Source organism: Dipodomys merriami, unplaced genomic scaffold, assembly GCF_024711535.1.
Source record: "Dipodomys merriami isolate MVZ:Mamm:240054 unplaced genomic scaffold, mDipMer1.0.p SCAF_51, whole genome shotgun sequence".
In the NCBI taxonomy this organism is placed as follows: domain Eukaryota; kingdom Metazoa; phylum Chordata; class Mammalia; order Rodentia; family Heteromyidae; genus Dipodomys; species Dipodomys merriami.
In genome coordinates, this window is record NW_027206080.1 from 2972371 (window position 1) to 2983888 (window position 11518).

The window sequence follows — 11518 nt, forward strand, 5'->3', positions numbered from 1 at the left end:
TCTTTTCTTTGTTTTGCTGTGCTGTGTTGGGGATTGAACCCAGGGCTTTCCATGCTAGGAAAGTACAGAACCCCAGCCCCAGCTGAGGGAAATCCTATGGATAATAGTAAATCTGTGCTCTCTCGCTCTCTCTTTATATATATATATATATATATATATATATATATATATATATATATATACATACATATATATGATGTACATAAGTGCATGTTTGTATATAATGTGTATGAACGTGCATATAACATATGCAATACACATCCATACATGCACATACACGTATAGAGATATAGGAAGGAAGGCAGTCTCCTGTGCAAAGGAATTCAGGAGCACTTACTTTCCACAAACCCTGGGATGATTATTGGACCCATGGATGCTGATACAGATGTTTTTGCCTGGCTAATTTAAACTCAGAGTAAACCGTGGTTTCACCCCTGCAAACCTGGGATCTGAGCCCAAACCAAGCAGGTGTGGGGCTTTCAGAGGATGTGATGACCGGGGAGCCAGGCAGCCTCACAGCTTCACCGGGATGGCACGGTGCCCCATAAGGCATTTCACTGGTACTTTGCCTTCCTTGTTTTGAGGCCCCATGTAGTCAGAAGCATGTCAGGCTTGAGTTGGTCAAGTCCTCTCCTGTATCCCCACTGCCCCTCCCACTCCCTGTGAGAGGTCACAGCAGAAGCGACCTAAAGGTCACCCTTCCTTCTCCCTTCAAGGAAAACCTGGGCTGCGTGGGACTTTTCAGAGGCCTGTGGCAGCTCACCGAGGGTACAGAAGGAGAACCTCCCAATCCTGCAGCCATCTGCAGATCTTTGCATGTACCTTAGAAAGAAAAGATAAACGGGAGGCAGCCCACAAGCGGAAGCTGAAGAGAGAAGCTCGGCGTGAAGAATTAGATTCCAGCTCTGAGACGCAGGCTTGGTTTATTTCAAGGCAAATTCCTTCTGGTCTTCGTGCTTGGGTTACCAGCTTCATAGAAGAGTCTCAGTCACTGGTGAGGAGAATGAATTGGCCCAGTAATTCAAAGATAGACAAAGACAGACAGACAGACAGACAGACAGACAGACATAAGTAGAATACAAGCTGCCTGACAGATGCTTCAACTCTCTCCCCCTTTAAATACAACATAACCACCCCCAGAAAGCCTTGCTCTGTGCAATTCAAGGCAAGTCTTTCAGGGACTCCCCTGTGCAGGAACTTGCTGGAAGGGTGGGGAGTCTGGCAGCCAGGGCATCTGAGTTCACACCTGTTTGCGGTGTGCACGCTGGCTCTGGCCCGCACAAGCACATTTAATACTTCTCCATGCTGTCTCCACGCTTTCTCAGGCTCAGCGCTCAGCCCGGCCCCAGCTCTGCTTCCTTCTTCCCGGTACACACTGCAGTGCTGGCGATGAAGCTTTTCTCTTTGTGGCAGGCAGTCTCCCAATGTCACCATGCGGGAACAGGAGCCAATGTGCCAAAGCAAACAGAAATTCATTCCGATTAATAAGTCACCGACTACAATTCCCCTTTTAAATTCTCTTCCTTCTTTAGGGAGCTCTCTGAAGAAGAGAGCCTTTTCTTCTCCAAAGAGGGTTGGAGAAAGAGCTCCGATGTTCCCATCCTTCAGGTGAGTGGTACTAGAGCACGTGCCTTCCATACAAAGTAGTGGTTGGAGGTAACACCCCTCTTTCCTTTTGATAGCCTGTTAGAGTATGTAAACCACCAAAACCCCATTGACAGGGGCCAAATATTTCTGCTGAGTGCCAATATTTTGCAAAAATATTTATCTTGTCCGGAGACTTTCTTTAGTTCCTGTTGGCTAACTTCTATTTCACAAGAAACATAAACAATAAGAATGCAGGGTGATTTGTATAAGTTATGATTATTTTGTATCCCACTGGGCCTGTCACTGTGCTATTCCGTGCCCTAGGTGATTTCACGCTTTTTCCTTCTGGTGTCCTGTATGTAGCCACTTCATCACTTTGCCAAGGCATTGGGGTTGGAGTCCTCCAATGAGAACTTAGCAACTGCATGAATCTTTCATGTTGTTTTTAAGAAACAGGTCACAAAGAATTGGGGGGAGGGCTGGACTAGAAGCTTGGCCTACAAGGCCCTGAAGTCAATTCCCAGTATTGAAAAACTTGTTAAAGGTGCAGTGCTCCAATTTGGTAAATACCAAAACCACTTCATTACCCAGCTGACCCCTGAATCAACCACCAACAGGCTTTACAAAGACCAGCTCGCCCCCCTCCATGTGTGTGACATCACACTGAGAACTGTGACACTCATCTCTGACAAAGCATCTCCTCCTATTGGCTATGCATGTCTTATTGGCTATGCATGTCCTATTGGCTATGCATGTCTTATTTTCTTTGAGTTGAGATTCCTATGAACAATATTAGAATTCCCATATTTGCCTAAAATGTAGAAAAGGCAAGCTTTAACACTTTTTGTTCTGCAAGGTAGGATCTTGTTCTTGTGAGACAGGCTGCCTTCAGAATCTCAATCCTCCTACCTCAGTCTCCTGAGCACTGGGATTACAGATATGCATCACCATGCCTGGCTAGAGTACAGATGCTTCTAAAATGTACACAGAATGTTCTAGACTATATCCTTGAGATGATAGGACTGCTACATAGATTTCAGTTATCTTGAACATTACTTTAAGCAGATTACTTCATCTTTTAGTGCCTTGCATTTTTAGCTTCATGAGAAGCATGACAGGGTAGTAGAATCTGTACTTGAAATATCTTGTAAAAACTTAAGTTCATTTGAAAGATATAATAAATACCATGCTGTCACTTTATTCTTTAGCATAATCAAACTGACAGCATTTGATTGTTTCAGCTATTTGACTACTGAATGTGTATAGGAAATGCAGTTAAGCAGGAAAGCTAATGGAAGTATAATTCCCATTTTTAAGACTTTTGAGCATTTGCCCTTAAGTCAACTTGCCACTCTGTCATTTCCTGTGGATATATTTTAAAGGAGTCTGGTGAATGAGTGTGTGTGTGTTGGTCCTAGGGCTAGAACTCAGTGGCTGGGCTCTGTTCCTGAGCTTTTCTACTCAAGGCTGGTGCTTTACCACTTGAGTCATAGCTCTACTTCAGGCTTTTTGGTGGTTTATTGGAGATAAGAGTTTCATCGAGTTTCCTGCCTGGGCTGGCTCTGAACCTCAATCCTCTGATCTCAGGCTCCTGAATAGTTAGGATTATAGGCGTGAGCCACCAGCAGTGAGCATCTTATATGTAAGTGGAAGCCGCAGCCAGATACGATTCCAGAAAAGCACACTTCATCCTGCTCTTTCCAAAAAATCAATAGGAGGGTTCTGGCAGCAAATGGCTGTTGAATCTCTTCCAGGTCTCCTGCACATTTCCTTGAAGACAGAGCAAGTGCATGACCTCAATCTCTCCTTCATCTGTTCCTCTGCTTTTGCTTAGCTAAGTTCTGACAGTTGTGGTGAACTGCATCAAGACCCCTTCCCTTCCCCCTGAAATTTTGCCCTAGATGGGGACCTGGGCTCATGTGTACACCCAGGCTGGTGACAAGCGCCCATATACATGACATGCAGGTAAGAGCTCTTGTGCTTTTGTTTGGCCCGGTTCTTGGACCCTCCACATGCAAAAGCCTCTATAGTACTAAATGTTCTGCGTACTCGGGGAGAGGTCCAGTGCTTCTCAAAAGGAGTACCCGCAACCTGACAACAGCAGCATTGTCCCGAGAGACACCATTGCTCAGGAGAAAGGCCCTAGCCCATGATGGAGCACTCCTCCTGCCAGTGGCATGGCTGGTACTGATGTAAACAATCATGGTCAACATGGCTTTTCTTCTTTTTCTTTTTTAAGGTGGCAAGGCCCTGAGTAATATGCATGCCCCTCCGGATTATGACACTTTGTTTAAGTGACATACACGGGTGTGGATGTGTGGTGGGAGATTTTTCTTCCTCCTTCAGCTATGCCATGGTCAGAGTTGAAGCAGGTTTCCTGAGGTTGCAACCTCGTTATTTAGAGCTGCACCCAAACAAGCCTGGCCCTCCCTCCATCTCTGGATATGGGTGGAGTGCATCAACAACCCCTCTGTAGGGATCCATCTAGAGATAGCACCCACAAACCTCTGGGGGGTCTGGGGCAGAGTTCCATGAGGATCTGGTAATCCTGCCAGGTAAGCTGTGAGTCACAGTTCCGGTGCGCCAGGCCTGCACAGTAGATTCCCATGTGACTGCTCACGTGGTGCCTGGTGTGGGGAGCCAGGCTTGCTCTGACCACCAAGTCGCTTCTTAGCACCATTTCCTGTGGCTTGTCTTGGGAGCCACTTCCCTTCCTCCTGCTCTGGGACAGTATCACACTAGTGGCTTTACTCCTCCATGGCAGCCTTTGCTGTTGTTTTTAATCTTAGGAATTACAGCCAGGAAAGACTGTTGTCTTGTCTACTCTCAGCAGAACAGAAAACATTTCCTTGGGTTTTGAAGACAAATCACAAGGAAGGCTCAGTGTGCCGGTCAAAGGACGGCCTGAGCCCAGCATTGCACAGACACTTGGCTGACATCTGTCCTGTCTGCCTGTCTGTCCACTTAGGAATGTGCAGGGTCAGGCTGCAGCCAGCCTAGTAACCTGGACGCTGAGTGGTAAGGGTGCTCTTCTGGGAGGACTGGATCCTTTCAGCAAGAGGGCAGACTACGTGACTACAACATACCAACTTCCTCTTTCATAAGTCATCACATGATGAACTACAATTACAATTCCTGCCTTGTCTCTGCGGATTGCAGGCGCATTGACTCACTCTAGAAAGCCTGCTCCTGTGTGTGGAGGAGGCGGCTATAACTCCAGCAGCCGCCGCCTTGGATGCAATCCAATTCCAGTCTGTGCCGGGAGGGAGGGAGGGAGGGAGGGAGGGAGGGAGGTGGAGGACAAAAACAAAGCTATGTTTACTTAGCATACATCGATAACACTGCTCCAGAACCAGAGAAAGGCCAGTCGGCAGCAAAGACTGCTGATATAATGCAAGCTGGTGTGGCCCTGAGTTCGGGCCTGCCTGCCTTAACCCTGTGGATCCCAGGTGCTTTCTGGGCAAGCCCTCCCCCGCAGCAGACGTGGCCTTTCCATTTTTTCCGGCCTGCATCTCAGGAGGGAAGTTCTCACTGCTAGGTTCTGACATTGAGCTGGTGATGTGAAATGTGAAATAAAAAGCACAGGTCTGCTCTACAAACATCCTCACTTGGAGCTCTCCGGGCCGAGGCTGTGCGGCAGTGCTTCTATTTGGGGAGGGGGTGCCCACTCCCGCAAGTTGCCAGCATAATTAGGTCACAGCTCTAATGGCCAGTTGTGTTTCCTTTTAATAAGAGCAGAAGTACCAGGTGGGGCCATCTCTTGGGGGTGCTGAGATGGGTCATGTCTGCACAGAAAACACCAGGCTGCTTGTCTCCTTCACCTCAGTGGCTCCTCGGGTGACATCATGTGCTGAAAAATGTGGCCTGGGGTCTCAGAGGGGAGTGACCAGGCCAGGGCCTGAAGGAGGGGCTTTGCTCCTGTAACCCCACTGGCTCCAGTGTTTCCTGAGTGGGAGGGTAGGTGGTGGCCAAGGGCCCGCTGGGTGGCTGGGAGGCCCAGACAGCCGGTGCAACCTCTCAGAAAGCCCCCACAGGAGGATGGCACTCGAGGTTAGCCTGTCAACAGTGAGTCTGGCATCCGTTTTTTGCCCTGCCATTTCCAACAGGCCTCTTCATGTGCTGCAAGCCGGGCGGGCCTGTTTCCTCTTGTGGTTCTCCTTTGAAGCAACCTGGCATTTTCAATCGAGGCAGCTGGAGAGAAACGTCAGCAGGGGTTTTTTTCTCTGCGTCTCCACCTCCAATCCAGTTGTAGGAAAGATAATATAATTAGTACCCTATTCTTCCCGCGTAACCAGCTCCTTCCAGACTCAGGGAGAAGTGGGGCCTGGGTTTCCCACAAAAGCAGTCCCCACAGACACTGGCCCGGGGCTCCACAGTGACCAGTGCACCGGGGCCCCTAATTCCATACATGGTACTTGCACACCAGCTCCCCCCACAGGAGTGCATGTTGGTGCACACCAGCCCCTCCTCCTGAGCCAAGTGTGCATGCACACCAGCCCCTCCTGACACAATGTGTATGCACACCAGTCCCTGCCCTTGATAGAGGTGCGAGTGCACACCAGCCCCTCCTACTGACACAATGTGTCTGCACACCAGCTCCTCCTCCTGACATTAGTGCTTGCACACCAGTCCCTCCTCCTGACACAATGTGTATGCACACCAGTCCCTCCCCCTGATAGAAGTGCACGCGTCCACACCAGCCCCTCCTCCTGACACAAGGGTACACGCACGCAGCCTCCTCCCGATAGAAGGGCCCCTGTGCCCACCAGCCCCTCCTGGTGACAGGAGCGTGTGGGCGCGCACCCCAGGTTCTCCTTTCGACAGGGGTGCGCGCGCCAGCGTTGCGCAGCCGCGTCCGGGCCGAGTGTGCGCGGCCCCCGGGGAGGCCCGCGGCTCGAGGGCGCCTCCACCCGCGAGTCCTAGCCCAGGCCGCCGGCCGCGCCGGGGCGGGGCTCACGCCGTGACGCCGCGCGCCGCCGTCCCGGGACGTCCGCCCGCTCGGGCGGCCCCGGGGCCCGCGGCGCCGGCGTCCGCGCGGAGCCTGCGCACTGGCGGCGCCCCGGGCCCGTGTCACGCGCCGGCTGAGCCGACCTACATAAGGCGGCGGGCGGTGGCGCCGGGGCGCGTGAAGCTGGGCGCGCCCCCCGTGCCCGTGGCCTTCCCGCGGAGGCCTCCGTGCGTCCCCCCCCCCAAGTAAACCAGTGCCAAGCACGCAGCGCGCCCGCGCGCGCCAGAGACCCCCACCCTGCCCGTGACCCGGCGGCCCGCGAGGAGCCGGGAGGGCGGGGCCTGCCAGAGGGGCGGGGCCGGCGGGGCAGCGGCGTGCACGGCGCACGGCGCACGGCGCGGGGGCGGGGCGGCGGCGCGGGGCGCGGGCGCGCGCGCAGGGGGAGGGGGGCCGCCCGCCCGCGCAGGCGCCGTGCGCGGCTGTCTAAGAATCGAGTCTGTAGAAGTGGAGCGGCCGCGGCGGCGGCGGCAGCACAGCAGCGGCGGGGACCTGGCGGCGGCGACGCGGACGCGGACGCGGGCCGGGCGCTGAGGCGGGCGCCGGAAAGCGGCGACGCCGGGAGCTGGGAGAGAGCGCAGGAGCGGCGCGCGCCGCAGCCGGGCTCCACGCCGCCCCGCGCGGCATGCCCCGCCGCTCGGGCTGAGCCCGCCCGCGCGGCCGCCCCCCGTCCCCCGCCCCCCGGGCCTCCCCGCCCCCCGCCGCGGAGACCCGCTGCGCCCCGTCTTCGCCCCGGTCTGGAGGCCCGCGGCGGCCCCGGCCGAGCCCCCGCCGCCGCCGCCGCCGCCGCCGCGCCGCCCCTCCGCCCGCGGGGCCCCGCTGCCGCGCCCGCCGCGCCCCGCCGCCGCCGCGCGCCCGCCGCCCCTCGTGCCCCGGGGGCGCCGCGCGGGCGCCGCGCCTTCGCGGGCTCTGCCGCCGCCGCCGCCGCCCCTGCGGCCGCCGCCGCCGCTGGTCGCGGAGACGCGGCCTTGGGGGCCCCGGCGGGCGCGCGGCGGGGCGGCGGGCGGCGGCGCCGCGGCCTCCTCCCCCTCGGCCGGGTCCAGGCCCGCGCGCCCGGCCGACATGGCTGCGGCGGTGGCGGTGGCGGCCGCGTCCCGGCGCCAGTCGTGCTACCTGTGTGACCTGCCGCGCATGCCCTGGGCCATGCTGTGGGACTTCACGGAGCCCGTGTGCCGCGGCTGCGTCAACTACGAGGGCGCCGACCGCGTGGAGCTGGTCATCGAGACGGCGCGGCAGCTCAAGCGGGCGCACGGCTGCTGCCCCGAGGGCCGCTCGCCGCCGGGCGCCGCGCCCGCCAAGCCGCCGCCGCCGCCGCCGCTCTCGGCCAAGGATCTGCTGCTGCAGCCGCCGCCGCCGCCGCTCGGCCCGGCCGCCGCCGAGGCCCCGCGCGCGCCGGCCCTGGAGCGCTTCCCGGCCGCCGCCTGCGGCGTGGAGCGCGCCCCGCGCCTGGCCTCCGATTTCGGCGCCCGCGCGCCCGCCGCCCTGGCCGCGCCGCCGCCGCCCGTCAACGGCATCCTGGTGCCCAACGGCTTCTCCAAGCTGGAGGAGCCGCCCGAGCTGAATCGGCAGAGCCCGAACCCGCGGCGCGCGCACGCCGTGCCGCCCACCCTGGTGCCGCTCATGAACGGCTCGGCCGCGCCGCTGCCCGCCGCGCTCGGCCTAAGCGGCCGCGCCGCCTCGCTGGCCGCCGCCTCCGGGGCCGCCGCCACCGGCCTGGGCCCCGGGCCGGCCGCCGAGCTGGGCGCACACAAGCGCCCCGCGTCCGAGCCTGAGCCCCGCGAGGCAGCCAAGGAGAAGCCGCCGCCCGCGCACCGCGGCCCCGCCGACGGCCTGGCGGGCACCGCCACCGCTGACCCGGGCGCCGCCGAGGGCGCGGGCAAGGGCCGCGGCCCCGCGGAGCAGGACTGGGCCGGTCGGCCCAAGACGGTGCGCGACACGCTGCTGGCGCTGCACCAGCACAGCCACGCGGCGCCCTTCGACGGCAAGTTCAAGAAGGAGCCGGCCCTGGCCGCAGGCAGGTTGCTGGGGTTCGAGGCCAACGGGGCCAGCGGGGCCAAAGCAGGTAGGGGCGGCGGGCGGGCGGTGGGTGGGCGGGCGGGCGGGTGGCAGGCAGGCCCGGACTAGAGGTGCACGTGCGGCGGGCGGTGTCCGGCCGGGGAGCGGGATGATTAGGCGGGCGCCCCTGTTGGGGGGTCGAACCGACTCCGTAGCGAGTTCGCCCCTCCCCCTCCGACCCTCTCGTCCGGCGCGGGAAGGACTCCTCCCCGCGCCTCGGCTCACGCTCGGCCCCCTTTGTGTTTTCCAGTTGCGAGAACAGCTAGGAAAAGGAAGGCCTCCCCGGAACCCGAAGGCGAAGTCGGCCCCCCTAAGATGAACGGCGAGGCCCAGCCCTGGCTGCCCGCGCCCGCCGAGGGGCTCAAGATCTCCGGGACCCCGGCATCCTCTTTTGTGTCTCCGCCGCCACCCACCGCCTCTCCTCATTCCAACCGGACCACGCCGCCGGAAGCGGCCCAGAACGGCCAGTCCCCCATGGCAGCTCTGATCTTAGTGGCAGACAATGCAGGGGGCAACCATGCCTCGAAAGATGCCAACCCGGTGCACTCCACCACCAGGAGGAACAGCACCAGCCCCCCGTCGCCGTCCTCTATGAACCAAAGAAGGCTCGGTCCCCGGGAGGTCGGGGGTCAAGGCACCGGGGGACTGGAGCCCGTGCACCCCACCAGCCTTCCGGACTCCTCCCTGGCAGCCAGCGCCCCCCTGTGCTGCACCCTTTGCCACGAGCGGCTAGAAGATACCCACTTCGTGCAGTGCCCCTCTGTCCCCTCGCACAAGTTCTGCTTCCCCTGCTCCAGACAGAGCATCAAGCAGCAGGGAGCCAGCGGAGAGGTCTATTGTCCCAGCGGGGAGAAATGCCCGCTGGTGGGCTCGAACGTCCCCTGGGCCTTCATGCAGGGTGAGATCGCCACCATCCTGGCGGGAGACGTGAAAGTGAAGAAGGAGAGGGACTCGTGACTTTCCCTGCTCCAGAGGCCGATGGCTGCACCCGGCTCAGACTGCTTGAACTGTATATATCTCTCCAAACATATATAAATATATATAAATATATATATATCCAAGACAAGGGAAATGTAGACTTCATAAACATGGCTGTATAATTTTGATTTTTTTTTGAATACATGTGTTTCTATATTTTTTTGACGACAAAAGGTATGTACTTCTAAAGGCATTTTCTTCTTTTGTTAACGTTATTGGCAGATCTTTTTGCTTTATTTTCCTGGTGACAGTTACCTTCTGTGTAGGCTGTGACTTGGCTGCTTATTTTAAGAGCACTTGACAAGCAGATGCTTCTAGCTGTATTTGTATGCACTTATTTTAAAGAGAAAAAAAAAGCCAAATACATTTTCTGACATTGTAAGATTGCCTTACTGTCTGTTATTCCTTACTGCTAGCCCCTTTCCCGGGCCAGAGGTCCCGGATGGGGAAGGAAAGGAATGTGTGGACTCCCAGCACATGGCCCTGGGAGCTGGCACCAAGTGTACCCCAGAACGTGGGGTTTATCGAACCTCTGTTTTTTTCGTGGAACTCAGTGCTTGAAAAATTGGCTGAGAGGTGCTGCTCAGAGTTTTTCAGGACTGTGTGGGTTTGGGGGGAGATGTCTTGTTTTGTTTTGTGTTTTTCAAGGCAAAGTTGAGATCTGTTCACTGTCCACGTGACCGGTTGTAAGACTCCAGGGCTGTATGCTAGTGGTTGCATAATGCACGGCTCTCGCCACGGAAGCAGTTACAAGGGCTGCTATGTGTGCAAGATGGCACAGCCCGAGCAGAGACTGGCTCTGCAGCGCCCCTCTGTCCATCTGTCTGTCTTTAAACACCCCCGAGTTCTGTTGTGTTGTTTCCTGTGAAAGTCTCAAGGGATGTTGCAGTCCAGGTGAACTTGGAGATGAGGGAGAGTGTGTGTGTGTGTGTGTGTGTGTGTGTGTGTGCGCGCGCGCGTGTGTGCGTGCGTGCGTGCGTGTGTGTGTGTGTGTGTGTGTGTGTGTGCGTGCGTGCGCGCACGCGCGCGCTTTAAATCATTTACCTGTAGTATTCTTGAGGCTGTCACCTGCCCCTTCTCTAGGGAGTGTTAGGCACAGAGTGGTACTTTGACATTAACAGGGCTACCTGGAGGACCTGTGGGTACCAGTGATGGCCCATAAGGGTGGGGGAAACCTGATGTTTCCTTCCAATGTGCTTGAAGTACCGAGTGAATAATACCTTTGGGAGAAGGGGAGATGAACTGCTGAGGACTAAAGAACTCAAAGGTTTTACATAATGAACAGGCCCCACCTCAAACCATTTTTAGAACCCTTTTGTAAACTTACCTTTAGAATCACTATTTGCATTGGTGAAATGACTTTTTTAAACCAATAAATCAGTTATTAGAAATAGTTGTCTCACAGTGATACTGGTTTTTCTTTGGTGTTGTTAGGACTTAACCATCAACAAGAATGCTGTCTTAATCTGTACATTCAGGTCTTTGTAACTTGGCCTTATAATTAGGCCGGATCATGGCTTTGATGTCTACTGTGATTTGTGTGTCTTGTTCACAGCCTAGCTTTGGTTTTAATTTGAAAATATAGATGATTGCCAACTTTGGATTCTTTCTAATTATGTGGTGTTTTTTTATTGCTCAAAGTATTTTTTAGTGGTCAAGTTACTAACACTTGAAAATCAAATACTGCACCAAATTAGTCGATTTTCATGGTCTTTTATGGTGTGAGTGCACCACCTTGTATCTCTGTTGGAGTTCATGTGTCCAGTAGTCAAGTGATGGCCGACCTGCATGATTATCCAGTTTGCTGTTAGGTTTTTGAATTGGAGTGTGTATGACTCAGATCAGATTGATCTCTCTGAATGTGCACTTGCAAAGGGCACGCCCGTGGAGATC

At 56.4% G+C, this 11518-nt stretch overlaps 1 protein-coding gene across 2 annotated transcripts; it reads left to right on the forward strand.

Annotated features, from left to right (window-relative positions):
- The first annotated feature begins 7622 nt into the window (after positions 1-7622).
- Irf2bp2 (interferon regulatory factor 2 binding protein 2) lies at positions 7623-11226 on the forward strand. 2 transcript variants are annotated; one of them, XM_069998114.1, is made up of 2 exons: positions 7623-8654; positions 8898-11226. In XM_069998114.1, exons 1-2 carry the CDS (start codon positions 7655-7657, stop codon positions 9602-9604), a joined length of 1707 nt encoding a protein of 568 aa, XP_069854215.1. In that variant the 5' UTR covers positions 7623-7654; the 3' UTR covers positions 9605-11226. The 2 variants fall into 2 exon arrangements, with proteins under 2 accessions (XP_069854215.1, XP_069854216.1); XM_069998115.1 differs by having other exon boundaries at positions 7623-8606.
- The last annotated feature ends 292 nt before the right edge of the window (positions 11227-11518 follow it).